Below are 26,854 nucleotides of genomic sequence, written 5' to 3' on the forward strand. Positions count from 1 at the left end.
GATTGAATGTCTTCCTTTGGCTCAGGTCATGATCCTGGGGTCATGGGATCAAGTCCTGCCTGCATCAATCTCCCCGCAGGGAGCCTGCTTCTCCCTCTGCCTATGTCTCTGCCCCTCTCTCTGTGTTTCTTATGAATAAATAAAATCTAAAAAAAAAAAAAAAATCAGTCCTTGATCCTGTTAATCATGTAGGAAATCACTTTTAGGTTAGGGTTCATTGCAAACAAACCCCTTTAGAGTTGGATACAGTGTTAATAGCAGGCTGATCTAAAATGACCCAACAGTCCAGGTAGGGTGATTGCGCCCGGAGCCAGCCCTCCTTCCCACTGTGAGCTGTGAACCCCTTGTAGCAAGAATGTAGTCATTCTTATCTGCACAATGAGGGGGAAAGGGAGTTAAGTCACCTTTCTGCTCTGAGATTCTCAGAAAGAAGAAAGGCCCCAGACAATTCAAGCTGGGACCGAGCTTGAACACCCACAGACATGGGCTGTGTCTTCATCATCATCTTCTGGATGAGGAGGCTGAGATTACTCAGAACTGAGGAGTCCCTTGGGGATTATGGTTTAAAACCAAGTGAAGGGGGATCCCTGGGTGGCGCAGCGGTTTGGCGCCTGCCTTTGGCCCAGGGCGCGATCCTGGAGACCCGGGATCGAATCCCACGTCGGGCTCCCGGTGCATGGAGCCTGCTTCTCCCTCTGCCTGTGTCTCTGCCTCTCTCTCTCTCTCTGTGTGACTATCACAAATAAATAAAAAAATTAAAAAAAAAAAAAAAATAAAACCAAGTGAAGGAGCATGATGTTAAAAACAAAACAAAACAATGCAATACCAATAATAAAAGTCAAACTTGAAAATTAAAAAGAAAACGGTCAGTCCTATTAAAGAGCACGTGTAGCATGACAAGCACTGAGTAATGTAGAGAATTGCTGCATCACTACATTGTACCCTTGAAACGAACATAACACTATATGTTAACTACTGGAATTAAAATGAAAAAAAACTTAATAAAAAGATTTTTCAAAAGAAAGATCAGTCTTCACAGATCCACAGATTGAGAACTGAATTATAATGTGGTCTCCAGGGTTCTGCATAAAACAAAGTACCTTTTGCCTTTTTCCCTTTTGGATTTGTCCTTTCTCCTTCCTGTCCTCTAAAGATAACTCTGGAGTCCTTTCATTTCCTCTCTGGCTTTGCTTATTCACACTTTACTCCTGATCCCAGGCACAGACTATGTCAGTACCCCCCTCCCATTGAACTTCCTTAATCTTTTCTTAACACTCACCACAGGGGCACCTGGGTGGCTCAGCAGTTGAGCATCTGCCTTTGGCTCACGTCATGATCCCGGAGTCCTGGGGTCCAGTCCTACATCAGGGTCCCCGCAGGGAGCCTGATTCTCCCTGCACCTGTGTCTCTGCCTCTCCCTCTATGTGTTTCATGAATAAATAAAATCTTCAAAAACAAAACAAAACAAAACAAAAATAACCCACTACTCACCACAGTTGTAATTATTTTATATTTGATTCCCCCCTTAGAGGGAGCCCATCCTGCTCACCATGGTATGTCATGCCTCACACAGTACCCAGTACAAAGTGCATACTCTGTTCAGTGAATGGAGGCAAAAGAGGAAGGAGGGAAAAGAAAAACTTTCAGAGGAATACAGGTGAGACAAAGACATTAAGACATTAAACAGACAGGGGCGGCTGGGTGGCTTAGTCTGTTAAGCATCTGCCTTCCATTCAGGTCATGATCTCAGGATCCTGGGATCAAGTCCCACATCAGGCCCCCTGCTCAGGGGGAAGTCTGCTTCAGGCCCTCCCCCTGCTTGTGCGCGTGCTCTCTCTTTCTCTCTCTCTCTCTCTGTCTCTCAAATAAATCATAAAATCTTTAAAAGAACAACAAAAAAAAGATGTGAAACAGCTATGGCTGGCCGGCCAGTGTCTCTTCATCCTCCACTCTTCTGACTCTTCGAGAAAGAAGTTTTTGTTCAGTCTTAAGATAAAGACAAGAGCTTAAGGAAGAGAGCTAAGGGGAAGGCTGACTATGGAGCAGTGTGTCTTATGGGGTTAAGGTCCATGTGCTAATATGAAGGCGAAGGTCACGGTGTTATCAGTTACAAAAGATGTTTTAAATATTTTCTGAAGGACCCCAGTCACATGGAGTGGTTTCACCAGGATGACAGTTATTTGACCCAAACGCAGTGTACGTGGATCTGAGACTCTGTATAGGACGAATTGAAGCATTACTTATGGGCGAAGACACGAGGTCTTCACGTCCAAATAAATTACGAAGGCCATGGCAAATGTCTTTGTATTAAATTATCAAGACCAACACAGTAGTAAGTACAGATTAAAATAACTTCAGAAAAACTCTGGTGATATGTGTCCTGTCAGACAGCTGCTTTTCCTGTTCTTTACAGATCCCCCACGTTGCTTTCATCCTACGAGTCCTGTCCCAGCTCTCCTGTGAAATAAACTTCTGAAGAGAGAAGTAAACATGTCATCGCCCACAGCTCAGTGATCTTCTGGAATGTTCTGTGCCACTCCTTTCATGTGTGTGCTTTTCTCTTTTTCTTCCTCCTCTTTCTCATTTTCCTTCTCCTCTTCCCCTTCTCTCCTCCTCCTGCTTTTGGTCCTCCTCCCCCTCGCCTCCCCTTCTTCTTCTTTGAACTCTAAAACTGGCGTTACTAGTTCAACACACTAACACAGACCTCAACTTTCATCTCCTTCACAACTGTGTCAACCTGATAAAATGTGAACCTTTTGTTTCTTCTTGACTATTCCTTTCCGAAATTACCATTTGGGTTTGTGTTGACTAGCAGGGAATTCCACAAGGCATCTTTTTCTTGGCCCTCTCTAAGACTCAGAAATATAACAAAATAAGGAGAGACCAAATTTCAAGCACTCAAACACAGTCGTGACCGTTCCTGTGTATGTTGTACATGGCCCACTCACCTCAGAGCAAAGAAAGAAAAATCACTCTATACCTGCCATATGGATTTGAGGTGTGTGATTGGGAGTGCCTCTAGCACTAAATCTGTAATTACCCTACAAAATTTTAAATAATACTCTTCGCAAACCTACTATTCAGTGGACAAAAAAAAAAAAAAGGAAATATTTTCATAATAAAAATGTTAGAGGCTCCACCCAGACGTGTAAACATAAGGTCATTCAATTAGGTAAGACCAGTCAGCAACTCCAATCTCAGAAAAATACAGTCTCTCAAAACTAAAAAAACTAAATGCTTAGTGGTTAGTCTCACAACCACACATGGCAAACAAAAGACTAGCCACCTTTGGCTAGAAAACAAGGGACTGAGAGGTTAAAATGCCTTATCAGAGTCAAGACGAGTCAGGGATGGTGGAAGTGGCATGACACTGGCCTTCAAGAACCCAGAATCCCTCCTCTATGAAACTGAAGCCACCATCCAGACTCTCCCCAAGGGACAGAAACCCAGACAGGAGGCGATGCAGTGGCCTGATGTGGCAAGTGTGTCCCACAAGAGCTAAGTACACTGGAATGACCCAAACCTTTTTTCAAGCCTTCCCTCCCCATTCACATGGACTAACACTTTGCACATTTTTTCTTCTTTTTAAGATTTTATTTATTTATTTCTGTGAGAGACAGAGCGCACACACAAGCAGGGGGAGTGGTAGGCAGAGGGAGAAGCAGGCTCCGTGCTGAGCAGGGAGCCCAAGGCAGGGCTCGGTCCCAGGCCCCCAGGATCATAACCGGAGCAGAAGGCAGACACTTAACTGACTAAGCCACCGGGTGCCCGCATTTTGCACATTTTCAAGTCTCAACTTCCTTCATATGGACTCTTCCCTCCTGGCCACCGACAAACAGGAGTAGCAGTGAATACATTATAAAGGAGGCACAGTGGGAAAATTTATAAATAGATTCTCATCTCTTGTGAGTATTTATACAGACAGAGAGAAAGGGAGGAAGGAGACAGGGAAAGAGGGAGGGAGGCTTTGGGTGAAGCCCTGACACACCCAACATGCACACACATGTATCATAGTTGTCTGGGACGGAGAAGCAGGTAGACCAGAATGGGTGACCTCGGCAGAATGAGGGGTCAAGACACAGACAGAAGAGTCTTACTATGGGGAGCACTATGTATGTGGGTAGGTCTTTGCCCTGGTCCCCAGCACAGATATTACTCTAGAGTTCTCTAGTAGCTCTTTAGTGTTTTATCTGTAAGGAAACCCCAGAAAGAGCTCCCACTTCCCTAGCCCCTTAAATTAGGGCTCCCTTGAATATTTGCTCTTAACCATCCAGTCTCTACAACAGCAACAACCTACCTACCTCATTGGTAACAGAGGCCAAAGTTTTGTCACAACTTGGTCAACTAGTATTTAGTCTCAAGGTCTTTTTCTCTATGTGTGGCTCATTGTGTGGCTCTCTGCGCAGTGAAATAATGTCAGGACCCTCTTCAGGGCAACCCTTTCTGTACTTCCAGAAAACAAACCCATCACAGTCAGCCTTCTCTTCAGTATCATACCATTTCTTCCATTCTCCCATCACTCTAGTGTTTGTCGCCTCTTCCTCCCTGGATCCTCCGTGGTAAGGAGAATGGAACTCAAGACAGTGACCAAGGTCCAGTTCTTTGTAATGAGACTTGTATGTTGATTTCCCCCCCATACACACACAAGAGTTGGGAAGTTGGGAACTTTATTCTCCCATGAAACTGGATCCCCTTGTGTGTCAAAAACTGGATTCTCAAAGGTCAAACCATTGTATCTACTATCTTGGTTCAGTTGCCAAAAGGAGCTCAGGTCTTTAAATTTAAATTTTTTCCCATGGCTTAGCTCAGGCAAACATCCTTTCTATGCAATATGCATGGCAGCAGAACCCACAACTCCTCCCGGCCACCAACTGTCCCTGAGTCTCTCCTCACGGTCTTGGTTACAGTAACCAGGCTGCCACTGCAGCCCAACCTCCACACAACAGCTCCAGCCATCCCTACTCATGGGCAGCCTGTGACTCCTCCCCAGGACCTCTCACAGACCACTAGGGAAATTTCTTCTTCTCACCCCATCGTATATCCCCAGGAAGGCCCTCACTCGGAACACAGCCTCTCCACCCACAGCACAGGGGAAAGAATCCCCTCTCGGGCCATCGCGGCCTGGGAGAGAAGTGCTCACTGGGCCCAGAAACAGAATTAGAACCCAGAACCCATTTCCACTGCAACAACAGAAAATCAGAGCACAGAAGGTCAGCAAAATTCCAAATTAAATGAACTTCTGTAGGACTATTTAGAAGGCACACTCCATAGCACGAGCTTAGAAGATTAATTCTTATAGCCATAAACAGTCATTTGCAGAAGGGCATACGTACAATGGAAAAGAAGTATTGATACCACCTATTCTGGGGCCCTCAGAACACCCATTTGGAACTGACATTAAATGATTACTTCATATGACCTGTCACTCTCTTTTCTGAAGGGCATATTGACCCCCTTCTCCCTAATACTCTAAATCTATCATTTCCTCATCATTCCTCATGATAGTCCTGCAAACGACGTAAAGGGCGGACATCTCTATTCATAGACAGAACACGTGAGGCAGGGTATATAATATGACATTCCAGTATTTACCAATTTCAGTGGAGTCTAGATGAAAGGAAATAGTCTAGATTAAACAGTTAGTGGACTATTCTATATCTCAAAAATGTTTTAAAAATTAAATATGCGGGACGCCTGGGTGGCTCAGTGGTTGGGCATCTGCCTTTGGCTCAGGGCATGATCCTGGGGACCCGGGATCGAGTCCCGCATCAGGCTCCCTGCGTGGAGCCTGCTTCTCCCTCTGCTTGTGTCTCTGCCTCTCTCTGTGTGTCTCTCATGAATAAATAAATAAAATCTTTAAAAAAAATTAAATATGCTTGTGTCTTTCTTGTGTGTGCTGACTACGTGAGTCAAGTGTCAATCATGGCACGAATGAATATTACTAGAACTAACAAGTACTTTGTTTTTCGTGATGTCTTTCCTAGTTACAGGCTCCCTGACTAGTCTGAGGGAGACTGTCTGAGGAACCTGTATGCAAACATGCTGCCTAAAATGTAACTGCTCTTTTATGCATCTCCTTCCTTCAGAGGATCTGAAGAATCCTTCAGAGAGTCGACTCTCAGCTTCATTTTTGCAGCTAGCACAGCACACACATGGAAGCCAGGCCTATGGTCCTACAACAAGAGTACTTTGATTTAAATGTCTTTAGGCTCTCACAGTCAATAAGATCTTAATGTTTCTGTTTTCTTTAGAGGGTGAGAAAAACAAACCCAACGAAGGCCCCTCAGTTTCCTACAGGGGACAGATCTGCAGGCCGAATCTTAAAGCCATGGGAAAATCCTGATTTTAGACACCTGAGCCCTTCTGAGCAACTGAGCCAAAACACAGACAGAATGGTTCAGAGTTTCAGAATCCAGTTTCACAGGAGAAAGAATCTCAACCTTGGGGTGTGAGTGTGTGTGTGTACGTGAGTTGGGGGTTGGGCCTGGAAGCAGGGAAGCAAATGAAGGTTTGTCTGCTTTTCCTCTCATGCTCTTACTCCTCTCATGTTGAGGGGAGTGGGAAGCACTGAGAATGTTCTGCTTTAGGTCTGGAAGTGACCCCTCCACGGGGCTGCTGGAGGTGGAACCCCAGCAAGTGGGCCATGGCCAGACTCCCTTGTGAGGCTACCATCTTCAGGGGTGCTCAGACTCCTGGAAGAAGGGAACGAGGCTAACAGTTCAGCTCCAAGACTCCAGGACTTTCCAGGAGGGACCCCCAAGTAGGGCTCATTTTTAGCACTAAGCAGTTTGACCAAATTCCTATTAGGGTAATTCCAAGTGATTTGGCAAGCGTACTTGCAGTTAAGAAAGCCTATGTGGAACAGCCAAAGTTTAATTTGTGAACAACAGCAAAAAAAAAAAGCTGCACTCTTATTTCCCACTGAAAGAAAGCTCGCAAACACACACAAAGGGACCCCTCTATTTTTAAAAGATACCAGCATCCCTCACCAAGTAGGGTGCGTTGATTACTGACTTTAGCTGGAAATCTTGGTGCAACTGAACAGGGCAGAGGGAGCTTAACTTCCCTCCATCTGCCTCTGCTAGAATCAGAGAGTGGTTCATCTTTGAAGAGCTGCCCCTGAGCCCTGGGCTTTGAGGGGAAACAGCTTGCTGGAAAAAGCGATCACCTTCGTGATGCGCTGATGGGCATCTACAGGCTCATTAAAATGTAAAACCCTGGATGACAGGAAATGCTTCTGAGCATTGTTTGCAACTGGAGCTGGCTCCAAGAATAGTCTCCCTCATGCCTGACTTCCACAGACTGTATTTCAAGTCACAGGTCCCCACCGTCAGTCTGGATCGTTCCCAAATTTGCTTTTTCTCATCTAGATTTTGCTTAGTACAACTGTTAGCTCCAGCTTTTCAAAGCCAGGTCAGGATCTGAAAGATCTTGTCCACTGTGTGTATGGGTGTTTGTGTGTGTCTCTGCATTTGGGGTTTGGATGACACAATAAATAATCAGGTCTAACATTCTCCTTTTTACCTATACATCACTTTTCTTCCCCTCTCCCGAATCTGTCTGGCATACAGCACTTGTCAGAGGTAGTTCTTGTCACTGGAGGTTTTCACGGGTGACATCTGGACAATGGGAAACATGCTGCCTGGGAGGGACACCACTCAGCTTCTCCAGGCTACCTGGCGCTGTCCACTGTAGGAAGAGCAAGAAGACCGGTCAGGAGCCCAGGCCGGGTATGTCAGAGAGCAGGGCCCTGGGATGCAGGGAAGCTGTGGGGGCATGTGCCCATGCTACACGCAACCCCGAGATTATCTTGCCTTATCCACATCCTTCTGCCCTTCCCCAAAAAGAAGCATGAGCCAGCAGTGGGGAGGCTATTCTCAGGAAGACTGACGTGGCCCTGAATAAGTCCCCTACATTTTCTGGCCCTAGTGGCCTCATGTCCCATTTGAGGATGGCTGGATATTCCCCGAGGCTCCTGGGTTCTCTGATTCTGAGTTAGATTTTGATCTTGAGTGAGGTTTGATTCGCAGTTCAAGACTAGGAAGATTAACCAAGATTCACCAGGGGATAGGGTCTTGGGAATGTGTGAGGGCCTCACGGATCCAGTCCAGGGTCTGACTGGCTCAGGGGAACTCTGGGTGTGGCTGAGGGCGCTCCCCACTCCATGCCACACTGTCCTCCCTAAGAACGAGCCCAGCACTGCTTGCCAGTCACTTCTCTAATAAAGGAGATCTTCTTTTCCGCATCCTCTAGACCCAAGTTTCAAGAAGCCACTAGAAAACCAGGTAGAAGGGTGCCTAGGTGGTGGCTCAGTCGGTTAAGTGTTAGTCTTTGGCTCAGGTCATGACCTCGGGGTCCTGGAATCGAGCCCCCATGTTGGCTCTCTGTGCAGCCGAGAGTCTGCTTCTCCCTCTCCCTCTGCCCCGCCCCCTCATGCTCTCTCTCCTCTCTCTCTCAACTAAATAAATAAAATCTTAAAAAAAGAAAGGGAAACAACCCAGGTATAACTTGAAGGAGCCTCTCCGAAATGGAATGCTCTTACCTTCTCTCTTCTGGGAAGGACAGAATTAAAGTCTCCACGTGGAGATCGTTACCCTGTCCTTCTTTATCATGCCACCAACACCGTGACTGTGCCTTTCCTCACCTTCCTCCACTCACAGCTCCTTTGAAAGAAGGTTTTTGCTGACCACCTTGGTTAAATACCCTGCTATGTGCCCAGACTGCTCTGCTCTGCCCAGTCCAAACGTTACAGTCATTGGTCCCTAGGCTTTTTCCTGTCCTGCTAATGACCAGCATCTGCTTTCTCCGGCCTATGAGCTGGTGTGTCTCATTCTGCAGTTATTTGCTACGGACCCAAACCTTGACCTGCAGCCTTCCTGCTGCCAGCTCAGTATCACCCGAGCTCAAAAAAGTCTAAACGAAGCACGCCAGGCCACTGAATTGACACCCAAGACTGAGAAAGCAGAAGTAGTCTGAACCAAAATGTTCCAAGGCTCACACACAAAACAACACACACACACACACACACACAAATCCTCATATTGCCAATCATTTCTATTAAAATTTAAAACGCAGGCTTTGTGCAATCACAGCCAGTTCAGTTCCAACAGGAAGATTCATTTTTCCCCTCCCTTTTATTCCTACATCAAACTCCATCACTGGGATACATTTCCAAAGGTTTCTTTTTAGAACATCTTAATTCTGGCGGCAGGACATCAGGTACATGACATAACAGATCTGATACAAAGACTCATCAAATGAATATCCTGTCATAGAGCTTTTCATTTTTGAAGGCTCTCTCTCTTTCTTTTTTTCTTGCAATGGGCTCCAGCCAACATCCCTGTGCTCCTGCCACTGCATGAGAGTGTCTTCCTCCCAAGAAGAAAGCTGGTGAAATTCCCAAGCCCCAGGAAGAATGGAGCTGTCTCCTGGTAAAGCTCTGTGGGCTCCTGGGCAGATCCACGCAGTCTGAGGAGGAACTAAAGCCAGGAAGGAACAGGACGGGACATGCCAAACCTCCTCCATGCTTGGAGGGATGATCCAGACCAGTTCAGGAGTGGCCGTGCGTGTTCTAAGAGACTCCTAGCCAGAGTGTGAAGGGGAAGGCAGGAGGGAAAGGCAGCTTTTTCGGTTTCTGACAAGATTCTTAAACTGGGAAGCACTTGGTTTGCTAATCTTTGCGCCTTCTCCACATCAGAATCCCCTAGATTCATGACTTGAGAGCCCGGCACAATAGATGGTTTACACCTTACCTAGAGACCTTCTGTATATAATCAAAGAACAATGCTTCCCGCCTCTGTCCCGAAAATGAAGAGGTCTTTCGGAGTAAAGAAAAGTAATTTAATTATCATTAAACAACGTTTAACTGCTGTGGGCAATCATCCCCTGCACTGAAGCATAATTTAACTTAAAAGAAACCACAGTGGACCAACCCCCCACCCCCACCCCAGCCCTCTCTGGCCCTCACTTGGCAATAAATGGCCAGGAGCTGCTAGGTCCAGGTGGCCAGGGACACACTACAGAGCAGAGGAGAGACCTCGGGGAGGAACGGCAATCCCCAGAATCGTGCCACTTCTGTACCTTGCTCCTCTCTGCTACGCTGCAGAGCCCCCGACAGCAGAAACTCAGGACTCCGCCTTCCTCTCTTGGTCTTTCTATGGGAGGGCACGGAGATGGCTCCATGTCCAGAGGGGCAGGTAGACAACAGCAGTCACCTGCTCGACCCCCGGGTGCAGAGTCCTCTCTCCTCCATGCTCAGCCTGCCTTCAGCTGTGCCCATCCTTCCCAGAAGCTGGCCTGACGCACCCAAAGGACAGAGGCCCAGGATTTGCAGTGTGATTCATGGATAGAAAATACCGGTTTTTCACTGCTACGCAAATGCAGCCTGGGTGGGGTTTAGGCAAATCCGGATGTGGACGCTGCAAAGGAGGGTGAGAATGCTCTTTTCCACGTATCTCACTTGGCTAACTGGGCTCGGCCCTCGCACCTCTCATTAAAGAAAACTTGAGTCGCACTGCGTGAGAAGGGGCTCACGCACATTTGGGCAGCTCATGTCCACGCGCCCTTGCAGATTAAAGAGAGACTGCTTTTGCTCAGTTCATATCAAAACTTATTTCTCACATCATGAGGCGAAGGCCAAACTGCCAGCTGTCTCAACACCAGTGTTTGGTCAATTCGCTGCATCCTGAAAAGTGCAGTCATGGTGAATGCATAGCTGCCTCACAACCCACCAGGCCAGAGTTCTAGAGCAGAAGAAAGGGGTGGAGGTAGGGCTATGATGGCCAAATGCTTGAGAACCACCCAGAGAACATGCCTCCGATTTCCTGATGGCGTATCTTGTGTTACCTATGCCACCAGACTGCACTCTGAAGGCAGCACACTCTAGAGAATGTGGTGCTGGTATACAAGGGTCACCCGGGCACTGGGAGTCAGACACCAGGACCACAGACCCACCCTGCGATCATAAGCCTTGACACTGATCCAAAGCACATCTCTTCTCTGAGGCTCAGTTTCTCCATCTGTAAAATAAGGGAGGTGAATGCTATCCTCTGATCTTGCCAACATGGCCAAAATGTTTGCAAGCCGGCCCACAATGAGCAATGCCCTGTATTAAAGGTACTGGTGGGACCTGCGCCCCGTATGCTCCACTGTCAGCCAACATCCGCTGGGTGTGATCAGAAGGCCCGGCCTGAGCAAGGTGTGGGGGGGGGGAGGGGCTTCCGGTGGGTTCCCTTTGTGAACTGGTGGATTCATCTGCTGCCAAAACCTGACCTCAAATCAACGACCCCAAAACGAAGAACACTGGGTTGGGCTGGAAAACAAATTAACAATTTCTTTTTGTGAGTTGTGGAGCAGATGAAAAGGCAAAGGTTACATGGATCCCAATGCCACTGGGAAAACCCCAACTCAGAGACACAGGATATGTGTATCCCGTTTCAGATACTGTGGCATCGACGTATGTCCTTTTTTTGTGGTCAAGATGAAACATCCTAGTGGATACTCTGCAAACGTGAGACCTAATGAAAGTGTGAACAATTAGGAAAAAACAAAGAACAAAAACACCAACATTTGGCCTTTGGGTTAATGACAAGAACGATGGGTTTTTCTGGACCCCAGGAATGGGACCCCTGGTAAGCAAGTCACAGATTCTCAGGATTCTGTAAACTGCCTGTTCTGGAGGTTTCCACAGTGACCATCAAGCCCTGGAGTGCCCAAGGACACTTTGGGGACTGGCTTAGTTAAAAGCCTCTGCTCCGCCTGCCACAAAGGGGCTTCTGTGTAAAACAACGTTTGAACAAAAGCTAAAAATATTCTAAAATGTTCTAAAACTCACATACTGAGAATAAAATCCAAATTCCTTTTAGTGGCTTCCCTAGCCTGTAGCCACCTCTCACCAGACAAGCCCCTTCCTGCCCTGGACTCTCTGCACTTAACTACTCCTCTTCCTGAGAAAAATGTTGCCTGTGCTTTGCCTGGCTGTTTGGGAGACTGGCTGCCTCTCACAAAATCCTCTTTTTTTTTTTTTTTAAAGATTTTTTTTTAATTTTTATTTATTTTATGATAGTCACACACACACAGAGAGAGAGAGAGAGGCAGAGACACAGGCAGAGGGAGAAGCAGGCTCCATGCACCAGGAGCCCGACGTGGGATTCGATCCGGAGTCTCCAGATCGCGCCCTGGGCCAAAGGCAGGCGCCAAACCGCTGCGCCACCCAGGGATCCTTCACAAAATCCTCTTTATCGCCCACGTGGCACTTCTCTGGATCTGAAGCCATCTGTACACCGGTTTTCTCCTGGCTCCCCCCACTAGCGACCGAGCTCTGCGGGGGGGGGGGGGGGCCAGTGGCCTCCTCAGTACTACGGCCCAGGGCTCCATCCCCGCTGCCTCGGCAGGACCTGTCCAAACCAGACTCTCAGTGCTCAGTGGTGAATGACAGTTGGTTCTCTAAATCCAGCGATCACATGTAGCTGTACAACCTTTATGCTAACTGAAATTACCTTGTGCTCACACTTGATTCAAAAAGCACTTTCACGGCGGGGGGGGGGGGGGGGATCCCAGGGTGGCTCAGCGGTTAAGCGCCTGCCTTTGACCCGGGGCGTGATCCTGGCGACCCGAAATCGAGTCCCACATCAGGCTCCCTGCATGGAGCCTGCTTCTCCCTCTGCCTGTGTGTCTGCCTCTCTCTCTCTCTCTTTCATGAATGAATAAATAAATAAATCTTAGAAAAAAAAAGCACTTCAAGGCTCCCCTCTGAGGCCTTTTCTTGGGTTGGTGGCAAGTCACTGGCTCTGAACCTGTTTGCCTTGAAGTAACTGAGTAAGCCTGGACTGGTCAACTCCTAGCTTTCAATTGCTTCTCCATAAAACTAAGGTGTTTTCTGCAGTTCTGAGGCCCCTCCCACCCTGAACAACCATGAACATTTAAGACCCTGATTGGAAGACACTGATCCTTGCTCATGAAATGTTTTTATTGAGATGTTTCCATGATAGCTGCTTCCATGTGTTGAGTACACTAAGCCAGACAGTGGGTTAAGTACTTCTCTTATTCTGTCCTGGATCTGTAAACTACCTGCTGCAGAAATGGAAGACTCCTTCAACTGAGTGACTTGCCCAAGACCACGTAAATAGTAAGTGGTAGAACCAGTTCTGGAACTTTAGTCTGTCCAACAACAAAAGCCAGATGGCTCCCACCTCACCACAGTGCCTCATGGAGCAGGCCTACAAACACGGCAGGGCTAGCTACCACAGGAGTTAGGCGGGTAAGGGAGACAGGTGTGGGAGAGGGAGTGGGGGAGGTGGGGGGAACCTGAGAACCAGAACCCCGCATCTTAATGGGGCAGCTGCTACTTAGCTCTCATACAACTTTTAACAAATAAACTGGAGTCCAGTGTTTCTTGATCATCTGATTTTTTTTCCCCCTCAAAATGTGAGATGTTTGATTTTTCTGTGAAAGTTCCCAATTCTACAAAGTTCTGGTGGCTTATCAAGATTTGCAGAAGCCATGATGCAGGCCTCTTTAGAGAGCAGAGGCCCAGGTCTGGCGCCTCTGACCTATACTTTACTCTGGCCCGCACAAGGAATTACCTGTGAAAAGTTGCCCAATTTGTCCCTTCAATTCTCGTAAGAACTTTTGCAATCACACAGAAAAAATATTGGCAATGGGAGTGTAGTGTGTTTGGGGGTTATTATGCAAAATGTGTGAGCAAGAGCCATTTTGTGAAGCATTTTCTATGAATCACAAAGTATTCTTTCTCTGGGGTGAATTCTAAAGGTCTGCTCCCAGAGCACACTGAGGGAAGAGATTTGATCAACGCATGCAGCTTTCTTCCTCTGATGCTGGGAAGAAGGTTGCTTAATAAATGCGTTCCTGACAACTTAGCTCCAGGCTTGACTTAAGAGGTATTGCTCACAAGGAGCAAACCGACTGCTGTTCCTACCTCCTCGGCGTCTTTGAGTCCACCCTTTGGGGTAACACTGAAATGGCAAACAAAACAAAACAAAACAAAAGGCGGGGGGTGGGAGAGGAGGTACATATGAGGACTTCAGGCAATAGAAGTAAGAAGTAAATCACTCTCTGCATGATGATGTTGTTTGGAAATCCTCCCTTATAAAATGAACAACAGTTTTCACAGTGAACACCTCAGGGATCCCAGGAAAATGCTGTTGGGCCTGAATCACAACTGATCTGCTGCCTGAAGAACCAAGTCTCTAGACTCTTCTGAGACTCTTATTTCTAGGCATGCTGTCCTAAGGGATTTCTGGAGGGTGATATGAGATAATTTGTGTGAAAGTTTCCAGCCTACAGTAAGTAATCACACTTGTGGGCATTCTAGTTCTTATCTGTGGTGGTCTGAATGCATCCAGAGAAACTGCTTATTGCCTTGTGTCGACAGCATACCTGACCACATTTGAGATTTGGAGGTACCATGACTGTCTTAAAAAAACCACTGGTATTAAATATTTGGAAGAAGGAAATCTTGTATTTACTCCATGATATAGGAAGTTTGGTCCATTTTTCTAATGATATAAAAAAAAGTTCAATTAGCTTTAAAAGTGACATGCCACCACGTGGAGGCTATAATAATTATATTACCTATATGAAATTGGGTAGAAGAAAAAAAAGAAATTGCTTAAATCACAGCTTTCCTTGCTTTCCAAATCACAACCATGATCCTACCCTTTTTTTCCCCTAACATAGTTATTTCTCTCTTTTTTTTAGGTTAACCAACTAATGTCAGGTGTTTGTTTATTCACAAAATACCATATTAAGAGGCATTTGTTTTATGTTGGTTCCCTTTTGCAAACATTTGCAGTTAGCTACAGAACTGAGATATCTCATGAAGTAAAAAAAAAAAAAAAAAAAAAAAACTACAAAAAAGTGAAGTTTCAAAAGCAGCTTTCGAGAGGGAGATATGAAGAAAAATCTAATTACCAAAGATATCTACCAATTTGCACAAAAGGAACACATAAATCTACCACACTTGTGGCTCAAATGCATTATGTGCATCTGAATTAAAAAGGATTTAGAGTTTAAAATAATGTCTAAAGCTTCCTCAATGATTTAAGAGTATAAAAAGTGTCATTTCTTTTCTTCCAAAAGGTATCCTGTGACAGTATGTCTTCTTGTCTTCTATTCTTGTCTGGCTGTAAAAGAAGTCTTTACAAATCTACATGTTCTGTAGATTTTTCACTTATGAAACTGAATTATAGTTCTATAGTTACAGACTTAGCATGAAAGCCGAAGTACCTTTTATCCAAAACTGATCTCCGGCAAACTTGGCTAGGGGTGAGGTTTAAAGTACACTCATGTGAACTTGAAGTGAACGTTTTAGACAATGGGTCTGAGGATGGCCTGACCTAGGAGGGTGAATTTACTGCTTCTGTTGACAAGTTCAGAGGTGCCTGGCTGGCTCAGTTGGAACAGTATGCGACTTGATTCTTGACCTCGGGGTTTTGAGTTCAAGCCCCATGTTGGGTATAGAGACTATTTAAATAAATTAATTTTTTTTTAAAAAAAGAAAAGTTTAGGCAACTTAAGTGTATTTAATCCAAATATAACTGGTGTTCAAAACCAAAACAACATTTATTTAGAAAGGTGGGATTCGGGACACCTGGGTGGCTCAGCGGTTTAGTGCCTGCCTTTGGCCCAGGGCATGATCCTGGAGTCCCAGGATCCAGTCCCACGTCAGGCTCCCTGCATGGAGCCTGCTTCTCCCTCTACCTGTGTCTCTGCCTCTCTCTCTCTCTCTCTCTTATTAATAAATAAATAAAATCTTTAAAAAAAAAAGAAAGGTGGGATTCTAACTGAAATACATTCATTGAGGGAAGATTCTGCTAGAAATGACACCTTCAGAAATGACTGTTCTTATAAAAAAGAAGAAAAAAAAGAATCACTTCCTTCTTCAAGGGACAACTACATCAAAAAACAAATGTGCTTCTGGGCTGGTGTGTGGGATAGAAAAAGTCACTTTTTCAGACTACCTGAAAACTTACAGCTGCCTCTAGAAGAACACAGCCTATGCTAGAGTATCCGCTTTTGTTGTAAACTATTTTTAAATTGTAAAGTATTATATGCATATGATACAAATATAAATAGTAGACAGGTCCAGAAGTTAAAAATAGAAGTTTCTCAGGGTGCCTGGGTGGCTCAGTCAGTTAAGCGATTAAGCGGTTAAGCAGTTACACATCCGACTCTGCTTCTCTTCCTCTTTCTCTCTCCCTCTGCCCCTCCCCCTGCTCTTGCAGATGGGCTCTGTAAATAAATAAATAAATAAATAAATAAATAAATAAATAAATAAATAAATAAATCTCCCCCTCCACACACACTAGCTCCTCTCTCTAATTTATTAGGCATCATTTAGAAACTTTTCATGTATAGATAAATACACAGAAAATGGATATGATTTTTCCACACAAGTAGAATCCAGCCTTTTCTTTTTTTGAATCCAGCCTTTTTAAAATAAAAGAGATCATGCTACCTATACTGCTCTGTAAACTGTCCTGCTTATTTTACATAACTTGGTAATGGGTTCATATTTGCACATAGGATCTATTTCATATATCATTGTGAGTGCAATGAGTTATAGTATCTGTATGTATCATAACATACTCTCAAATATCCCTAGTGACAGAATAAATTGGTGAGTCTTTATGAGAGAAAATTAGACAATACCTTTCAATGCTAGTAATCCTAGCAAACTAGCAGTAGTAAATTAGTAATTTGCCAGGTAGGAATTTATTCTTCATATTTGCTGACACGTGCACAGATACAGAAAGGTCACTGCAGCATTGTTCATCAAAGGGGGAGAGAAAATAAGCAACTGAAACAGCAATTTAAAAGGGTCAAGTTAACATACTATGGGGCCACTATCATTGCTCTGAAGAAAGAAGAGTTTTAAATCAGAGTTTGTGCTCTTCTCATCGCAAACACTAGATACACAGACATACACACAGAATGAATTGAAAATTGTCCTTTACAAGGCAGTTGGCCAGAGTGGCTTCTTCTGCAGCCTTAAGACTTGCCTTGAAAAGGGATTCGAATAAAATTACAATCAAAAGTGAAGGCGGCCCATGCAACCTATCTTTGTGCAAAATTCAAGCAGATGATTCAAAAAAAAAAAAAAAACTGTCCCTCTGGAACGAACAGTAGGCTGAAAGATGGTGGTGGCACATGTACCTTACTAACAATGGCTGTGCAAACATGATCTGACTTCCAAGTGTCATTGTGAAGGGTGTTTACAAAGGTTCTTAATATCGAAGACTGAAAATGACCCAGGGTCCAGCCGAAAATCTGTTTTCTTAGCCATTCCAAAAATATGTGGGGCAGCAGCCTGCTTTGCTTGAGTGGCAAGAAGTAAGACAAAGAAGGCCCTTTCTGGAAAGTTTGCACGCCATGTGACGGATCAGCAACATCTCATGCATGAGGGCTGTGCTCTGGCATGTACCATCTGAGGAGAGCACAGAGCAAGGCAAACAGGCAGGCAAGATCCATGGCTCTGAGGACAGTCCCACTGTTGGGCTTATGGGGGCAACATGAGCATGTGCATTTATGAATCCTAGTGAAGCCAATGGTGGGAAACAGTATTTTCACTTCCATTGCTTAATCATGACCAAGCAGACAAGAGTAGAGGAGTACCAGGCAAAGGCACACAGGGGTATGAAGTAAGACCACATTACAGAGTCCTAGGGCTGGAAAGGCCACAAAGCTACCACCCACCTTCACTTTGGACTGACTGTACTCACATCCTCACAAAAAATTATCTTTGCACCCCTTACTGTATGATCTCTAGAGAAGAAATTCTCTAAATGTATAATATTTCACAATTGCTCTTTTCATACAGATAAGTAATTCAAAATTCTTTCTGCTACCTGTAAGTTTATTGTCTGCAAGCGAAAGCAGCAGAGCTCTGTGTCATTAGGATAGCGTTCATCCCAGTCTCCACTCTTTGTCCCTCCCTCCCTGGTCCTTCCCCCATCTAAGGCTGCCCTGCATTCCACAGGTACCATGGCCTCTGGTTGTCCTGATGCCACACAACTGTCACCACAAACCAAGAATTAAGTTTGGTTTTATAGAAGATGGCAGATTTAGTAACCTCAGACTCTCTCCACCCCCAACAAAAACAAAAGCAAAAGCAAAATCCTTCTCCCAGAAGGTGATCGATATTAGAATGATCTTGGAGGAAATTCCACTCTGAAATACAAAATGGCCAAAATTCATAGCAGAATCCAGCCGTGCTGCTTCACAACTCATAATAAAAACAGATCCTGGACAGATGGCAGCTATACTTGCGGTGAGTGCAGCATAACATATAGAGGTGTCCAACCCCTAGGCTGTGCACCTGAAACTAAAGTAACATTGTGTTCAATATATAGTATCAACTATACTTCTTTTTTTTTTTTAAGATTTTATTTATTTATTCATGAGAGGCACAGAGAGAGAGGCAGAGACATAGGCAGAGGGAGAAGCAGGCTCCATGCAGGGAACCTGATGTGGGACTCGATCCCGGGCCTCCAGGATCACACCCCAGGCTGAAGGTAGGCACTAAACCACTGAGCCATCCAGGGATCCCCAGTATCAACTAAACTTCAATAAATAAATACACACACACACACACACACACACACACACTACTCATGTTCTCTTTCTCTCTTTCTCTCTTGCACACTGAACTCTGCAGGGAGAAAAAACAAAACAGATCCCAAACTCAGGTTCTCTGGGGAATTTTAGCTTCTAGTGAATTACTTTTCTACCTACCTAAGAAAAAGTTGAGAAAAGAAAACCAAGAGGGAAGCTTGGTTGCTGGAAGAAGAAAGTACCCTTCCCACTCCACCGGCTCAACCCTCAGCAGCCACACACCTGAAGATAAGCCATGTCATCTGAGATGACACCATTTCTCAGGACGAGGTTTTTTAAAAATAGGTTTTTGAAAACTGCTGCAAACCAGTTTCAAATGCTGCTCCTGAGAGCAATTCTAATGACGTAACATTGACAAATAGTAATGGCAAGGGCCTGAGCTTTAAACAGCTTCTAGATAGAGCTTCCCTTGCCCTAAGGAGAGCTCCAAGATGGATCGGGGCTGGGGGAAGTTCTACTCCCATTTCCTAAATTGGGAGATTTTGGTATCTTTTTCTTTTTTTTTTTTTTAAGATTTTATTTATTTATTCATGAGAGAGAGAGAGAGAGAGGCAGAGGGAGATGCAGAGGGAGATGCAGGCTCCGTGCAGGGAGCCTGACGTGGGATTCGATCTCGGGTCTCCAAGATCACGCCCTGGGCTGAAGGCGGCGCTAAACTGCTGGGCCACCGAAGCTGCCCTGTGTCTTTCTTTTTGAAGAAATAATTTCCATGAAAATTCCAAAAAAAATTTTTTTTCAAGAGAAAAACATTTAAAGACCACCAATTCCTTTACTCAGAGGCTTTTTAAGCTTGGATGCCATATTTTATTTGGAATATGAATAGACCCATGTCTGTTCTTCAGTGGGAAATCTGAGCTACTAATAAGTAATCCGGACAGGACTCAAATCCAGGCCATGTGGTTTCTGAATCCCTGTTCACTCAGCTCCTGTGACTTAACAGACCTTCCCTAAACCCACTAGGTGTAAAATGCACTTCTAGATGCAATCACTGCTTATTAATCAGCAGATAATCTCTGAACAATACAACAATTAAGTGTAATAAAAAGCTTTAATGGACTTCTATAAGTCCATCAAAAATAGGTAGAAAAATGTAAAAAAAAAAAAATGCATTAGTGATTCTGAGCCTATTTGGAATTTTGGCATCCTATAGCAGTGTGATTTCATGACTTTTCTTTTCTACCTTAAACTTGCTGCTTTGTGGTTCAGACTTGGAATTGAAACTTTGAATGAAATAAATATTTGCTTTCAGACTCACAGATCTGCCCTTGTGATAACCAGAGCTTTTCCGGATGCCCCAAACCAGTGCTGGGAACTGCAGGCCACAATGTAGTCTGATGACCACATTTAATTAATTTACTCATTGTCTGGCACAGAATGAGCTCAACCTCAGCAGCTCAGAGATCAGAACTCCTTTATAATCCCACTGGCTGAGCCTACCCAACATTCCTGTTAAGAAAACTCTTCCAGGAGTGTGGGACCCGAGCAATCCTGAATGGTCTGATGTGGAAAATTTGGAAAAATTGGAAAAGTCATTAGGAAAACCGTGGAACTAATAGAGTGTTTTCCCTGGCTAGAAACACTGCTGCTAAAAATAACACAATGAAAAACATATTTGTCTCTTACATACAATGGATGTAGAACATAATTATGGGTTGTTTTGCTCTGGGATATAGGCTCAGGAGGGAGCTGCCAAAGTCTAGAACACAAAAGGAGAAAAGACATTGTGCCCAGCCCCTCACTCCCTGTGGCGATTCCCACAGCCCCCTGGTGACTTGATTTCCTGCACAGGATATACCTGTGACAGCAAATCTTAGTCTTCTTGCAGGGCCAAGAAACATTGGAGGCAGGTAAGAGTTAAAACTGTAAGTCTTCTGGGACGCCTGGGTGGCTCAGCTGTTGAGGTTGAGCGGTTGAGCGCATCTGCTGCCTTCAGCTCAGGGTGTGATCCGGGGTCCCTGGGATGAGTCCCCCAACAGGCTCCTAAGAGGCCTAAGTCTCTGCCTCTCTCTCTCTCTCCCCCTCTGTGTTTCTTATGAATAAATGAAATATTTTTAAAAAACCCTGTAAGTCTTCAAAATGATCTGAGCTCCCATCAACAGGTACCAGTAAAAAAGTAAATCAATGTAACTTCTCTAGCCTGCCCAGAAAAAGTGTCACAAGCATAACTCATATAAAAACATGAGTATCCCAACTCCTTTGATACGCTTCACACTTTGTATTTTAATTTATAGAAATAATTGTTGCATCTGGGCCTTATCTCAGTAGCACGTTAACTTTTTCCTAGACCCCTTAGGTGAGGGAAAAAAAAAAGCAGAAAAGTGTAAAAGGACAGTTTCTCGTGTTGCAGATTTCAGTACCTCTCTGAGCCACGATTTCTTCATTTGTGAAGCAGGACTAAAAAGATTCTGCTAATCTTCCTGGACTGTTGCAATAAGATGAAGGCTATAAAAACACTTCATGAACAACTCAGGTATCACGTTAGCAGTGAATAAGAACAACAGGTAGCATGTGGAGTGGGAGTTCTGAGGACTACACTGCAGATTTTGTCAAGTCAGGCCTCACAGCACCGCTGTTGTCAGCCCCATCTTATGGAGGAGAAAACTGAGGCCAAATAACAAGAATCTACTTTCCCCGAAGTGAATACAGGTAGTAAGTGGTGAAGCCAGGACTCAAACCCCAGGCATTTCGACTTCGGGGGTCACAGCTCTTTGTCAAAGCGTTCCACGGCAACCATGGTGTCACAGGATCACAGGAGCCAAGAGCGGCTCTGCAGCTAATCCACGTGATCTGACTGCAAGTTTTCAGGAGCTTTCCATTCTCTGATCTCAGACATTTGCAAAAATGCTTTTAATGCCTGCCCATTTACACCTAAATAGTCTGGGTTTCAAAAGCCCCAACTCCCCCAATTCAAAAGTATCTTGCACTTATTCTTAACTCTGCGCCTTAACCTTTAAAACTGTTTTTCATTTCTTTTTAAGCTGGGGGGACCAGACTACTTACATCCCCGCCTGGTGTCCCCAAGCTAACCCCTCTAAGTCAACTTTGCAGGAACACTGCTACCTTTAGTGATCGCTATCACATCCGCATCTCAGGCAAGACTGTTTATTCTGTCTCACTAGGAACCGATGATGCAAACAGAAAGTCCCCTACCACCAGAGCCAGGCTTCCTTTTGAAAGCATGCTTTCAAAACCACATTTATCAACCATTCCTCCTACCCTAGAAACCTTTACCTGTCTTCGAAGAATTTACATATCCTGCTTCTCTAAAGTCCAGAAACTCTGATATCTCAAACAGGAAATTTTTCTAGCCTTGTAAAATGCCTCTGTGTGAAAAGTACACAGACACCCTCAAAATTAAAGACGTTCTGTAATATTGCATAGGTTTTATCTCTGGCATTTCACAATTTGAAAACACAGAAATACACATAATCCCAATTTCAGGTCTGGTCTAAGAGTTAAACAAGAAAAAAAAAAAAGAAGAAGAAGAAGAAACCAAGATCTGTGAATATTCCTCCACGAATACATAGACTGTCTCAGATCTTCCTAACCCTTATCCAGAGACTTTATAGCATTATTTGCAGGGCACAATCAACATAATGCATAATGCTTTACTTGTTTTTCAGATCTCTTCAAAAATCTCAGTTCATTCAATAAAAAAATCCTGCAAACACAGCCCTGAAACACGAATATTCAGTGTGGGAAAGCTGCACTTAACTGATTCAGTTCTTCCTGCCAAGAGAACAATGCAGAGAAATAGAATGCGATGCTTCCAAATAATTTTTGGCAATAACTCAGAAGGAAAAAAAAAAAAGCCTCATATTTACCTGTACCCAGAGCTCCACAGGTGAAGCAGCAGTTAAAGTAAAAAAATCTAATTTGTCTTCTGGAGGTTTCCGTCTCTAATGGACTCCGGGGTCATCCTTCCGAGCTGTCAGGTAAACCCCCCTCCATGTCTCCACTGTTTTCTTTTGCAGTTTTTCCCAGTGAAACTCTTGTCATTTGCATAAAGCCTCCTTCTAGCCTATAGGACTTTTTGAGTAGCTACTTGTTAAATTGGCTGTCTTGACATGCTCTTTCAAGCATGACATCATAAATCTCCATGGAAACCCTAACCCCACCTGCCTACATGCCAACATTACCTGTCAGGCAGAGACTTAAACAACCCTCTAAACTGTTCATTAATGAAACCTTTTTAGGGGCTTTGGATCTCTGCACAGTATAATTTGTGCTGTTGGCAGAAACTTAGCCAAGAACGATGGCTTCATTTTCAAAGCCTGAGCTGTTTTGCACAAAACAATGATCAAAATTATAGGCATTCGTTAATCTGCCCCTCCCTGTCTAACAATGCACTTAATCGGTTAAAGAAAAACCTACAGTGGCACATATGCCTCTCTCTGCAGGATAAAGTTACACTTTTCAGCGCAGGTTTTGAAAAACTTTCAACTGAAACTTCTAAGGTTTTTCCACTTTCCTGCAACCCCCTTCCTGCTTTTTAGCAGCAAAACTTGCAAAACAGGTTCTTTGCTGGAATGTGTGTGTGTGTGTGTGTGTGTGTGTTTGCATTTTCTCTTGGCCTATGTTTGCAGAGGAGGTAGGAGAAGGTGTTGAGAATTTTTTAACTCTTTCATAACAAACTCGCATCTTTCATATATTTGTTCTAACTTACATAAGTTACAAGAATAACATCCCAATCAGTCAAATCAAATGTTATAGAGTCCCTAACGTTCATTTGAAAAAAAATATTTTATTTATTCATGAGAGACACAGAGAGAGAGGCAGAGACACAGGCAGAGGGAGAACCAGGCTCCCAGTATGGAGCCCGATGTGGGACTCAATCCCAGGACCCCAGGATCACAACCTGAGACGAAGGCATATGCTCAACCGCTGAGCCACCCAGGAGTCCCATCCCTAATGTTCACATAAAGCTCTGGACAAATTTCTGCCCAATTTGTGCCCAGCTCCTCTTGGTGACACTGGGCTCAGCACTCTTTCTTCTCGCCCTTTCACTTTACTGCGGACACACCTTGCAATCTCAAGTCTAAGACTGCTGACCCTCAGGTACCAGAGAGGTCTGAATGGGACTTGGTCCAAACCTATGACAGTTTACAATGATGTTATCAGACGGGCTGTCAAATGCTACTGCTGAAAGTTCTTCAGTGGGGCTGCAGGGAGTTGGGAAGGATTTGAAGGCAGCCTCCAGCAGAAGCTTCTACCATAAACTGCAGCGTCTTGGAAGCAGCAGCAATGGAAAGAAGTGCAGCCTGCTTTAACTTACCACACAGCCTGCTTCAAAGTGCAAGAAAACCAGTGGCGTCTCTGAAAGGTCAAAGAGCCTATTTTAACTCCCACACCTTGCTGAGCCTACCTAGATGTTTGCACGGAGAGCATTCATGGGTAAAAAGCACTCAGAATGGCTCATTTCCTAGAAAGAATTGTAAATGCCCTGGATCCCCTCCTCTGATTATGCTGAGAGTTGTGCATTACCATAGTTCCCGGTCAACAGATGGGATGTTACCTTCCAAGGGAACCAAGAGCTACCCTGGTTTAATATAACCGCCTGAGTTGGAACACTCCTCGGAGGCAAGACTATTGTCAGAGATTCAATTACTGCCAGATGAAAATACATCCAGATGAAGCCCATGCCTGTGCAGTACCCACAGCAGGAAACAAACAAATATGAGATATAACCAGATCTAGGCTGTTTCGTTCAGTGAAATCCGAAGATGGGTGGAGGCACTCTTCAATCACGGTTATTCCTCCAAGTTCCATTAGAGAGAGGAGCATGAGAAAGTTGATTCAGCAGTCAGGCGGTTATCAATTATGCCAAAGCTTCCCTTTGGGTTATTTAGGAAATTGCAATATCTCAGCTTTTACTTACCGAATTCAAGCTTAGAAAATACACTGAGTGAGAAGAGTTAGAATCCGAGAGTGAGGCAAATGAAGACAGTGACAGAAATAACTCAGATGTGAAGGCAACCCGCTTACCCCACCGGTCCGGAGGCAGGCAGAGAGGTAAGCCCTGCCAGAAGAATTGGCAACCAGCAACAGCATCACCACGATGATGGGGAATCTTGAAGTACTTTAGAGTGGAGAAAGTTTAAAACACATTACTCTCAGCAATGAGGACAACACAGGCTGGGCAGAAATGCCAAGGAGTGCTTAGAGGTGACCAATCTGGTAACGAGTTTTTCCTACTGTCCCTAAACAAGGAACATGTCCAGTTGGACTAGAATAGCATCATGATTTGTCTGGCAGCAACCCAGCAGCACACTAACCAAGTCAGAGCTCCCTAATGAAGGCAGGGAGGCTATTTTGTTTCTAAATTTAGCCACATCAGAGGTATCCACCATTGATTTGGATAGCAAATTAAGATTCCTTCTCTGAATCTGTTTCAAAAAACCTTTTTCTTTTTTTAAAGATTTATTTATTTATTCATGAGTGACACAGAGAGAGAAGCAGAGACACAGGCAGAGGGAGAAGCAGGCTCCATGCAGGGAGCCTGATGTGGAATTTGATCCCGGATCCCAGGATCACGCCCTGAGCCAAAGGCAGATGTTCAACCACTGAGCCACCCAGGCGTCCCTCAAGAAACCTTTTATAATAGACATAGAAACTGCTTCCTGAAAAAGGCCATGAAAATATAAGAATACGGGTGGAAGAGGTTGGGTTATGACCTGAGTTTTTGTTGTTTAAAATACAAGAGTTAGACTTTGTCATGCAGAAAAGGGATGCTTCTCTGGGTAGAAAAAGCAGTACTTTTTATCATTAAAATGAGCAATTCTTACCTCATTTAAATCTCATGACAAAAAATGATACAAGAACGGTTATCATCCTTATTTTATAAATGAAGAAAGGGAGCCTCAGGAGTTTAGATAATTTGATTACGTTTACACGCCTACTAAGTGTGGGGGTGTCAATTTTAATCCAGGCAGGCTGACCCAAGATTGGAATCCCAAACACATGTGCTTAACCACTACGCACTGTTATCCTGGTTTCATAAAATTGCTCATAATTGGGGATACTAAAATCCTAAGTAACTTAAACCACGCTAAAAGGATTTTTTTTTTAAGTAGGTTAACCTGAAAGTGCATGTTGGACCGAGAAGGGTAAACACAGACCTTCTGCAGATCCTCCCAGATACATCACATCCACAGATGTGGCTGGAGGCTAGAAGGGTCTAGACAGGGTGGCCCATTGGCACAGCAGCGGTGGTACAGCCGTGCGTTTATTTAGCTTCAGGCTGCGTGGAGGACTGCCCAGAGGAGGATTAATGGACCATAGCTTGTCGACCCCAAGACAAACAGACCAGGAGCATGCAGATAAGGCTAATGAAACAGCAGCCTCTCAAGAAGGATCTGCAACCTAAAGTTCTGGTCTAAAGAAAAACTGACAAACATTAAAAAGAAAAAAAAATCAAGTATACACTTCACAAGTCAAGCACAGATTGGATGCATCACCAAAAGAATAAGGGCACTTTGATTTCTGAACAAAACAATGAAGACCAGTTGTGGTAATTCCCTAAAGCTCGAACACAGGCTCTATTTTTGTTTGTAGTCATTGTTTGCTTTAAAAATTATCCAGCTACATTTGGTCAGCTTTTGCCATGGTGCCGGTTAATTTTATGTGTTAGCTTGGCTAGGCAGCAGTACCCTGCCGTTTGGTTGAACACCTGTCTGAATGCTGCTGTGAAGGTATTTTTAAGATGTGATTAACATTTACATCAGCAGGCTCTGAGTCAACACACTGTGACCCTAGTGTGTGGGTGGGCCTCATCCAATCAGTTGAAGGCCTCAAGAGCAACAACAGAGTTCCTCCAAAAGACTCCGCCTCAAGATCATAACATAGAAATCGTGCCTGAGTTTCCAGCCTGCAGATCTCGGTCTCAAGGCTGCAATATCAACTCTTCCCTGAATTTCCATCCTGATGGCCAGCCCCTCCAGACTTCAGACTTGCCAGTCCCCACAACTGTGTGAACCAATCCTTTAAACTGAAGTAAACTAAATCTCTCTCTCTCACTCTTGCTCTTGTTCTCTCTCCAACCTATTGGTTCTGTTTCTCTGGAGAGCCCCGACTAGTGGAGCGGGTAATGCCAACACATATCTGACCAGGCTTAGACTCCACTCCTCTCTGACCTCCATATTGTTGTCTGATACTCGTTTCTACTTGGAGCACCTACTGTCATTTCAAATACTGCTTGTCAAGACTGAAACTTGAGTAACTG

General features: G+C 44.5%; 1 protein-coding gene across 15 annotated transcripts in view; it reads right to left on the minus strand.

Annotated features, from left to right (window-relative positions):
• The window catches only part of KIAA1217 (KIAA1217 ortholog), a 465,513-nt gene that overhangs the window by 238,380 nt on the left and 200,279 nt on the right, over positions 1-26,854 (minus strand). The window contains exons 1-2 of one of the 15 annotated variants that reach the window (XM_055331019.1): positions 22,458-22,645; positions 7,525-7,689 (exon numbers count right to left, since the gene is read on the minus strand). The exons of 11 other annotated variants lie outside the window; for them this stretch is intronic. Coding sequence is in view for 2 of the 4 variants with exons in the window: in XM_055331015.1 (XP_055186990.1) it covers positions 10,081-10,182 (102 nt within the window). In the remaining 2 variants the exon portion in view is untranslated. Of the gene's footprint in view, positions 1-7,524; positions 7,690-10,080; positions 10,316-22,457; positions 22,646-24,618; positions 24,689-26,854 lie in introns of those variants that run through there. 3 more of the 15 variants (XM_055331016.1, XM_055331018.1, XM_055331015.1) reach the window with 3 other exon arrangements.

The sequence above is a fragment of the Nyctereutes procyonoides genome, unplaced genomic scaffold, assembly GCF_905146905.1.
Source record: "Nyctereutes procyonoides isolate TBG_1078 unplaced genomic scaffold, NYPRO_anot_genome, whole genome shotgun sequence".
NCBI classification, from domain to species: domain Eukaryota; kingdom Metazoa; phylum Chordata; class Mammalia; order Carnivora; family Canidae; genus Nyctereutes; species Nyctereutes procyonoides.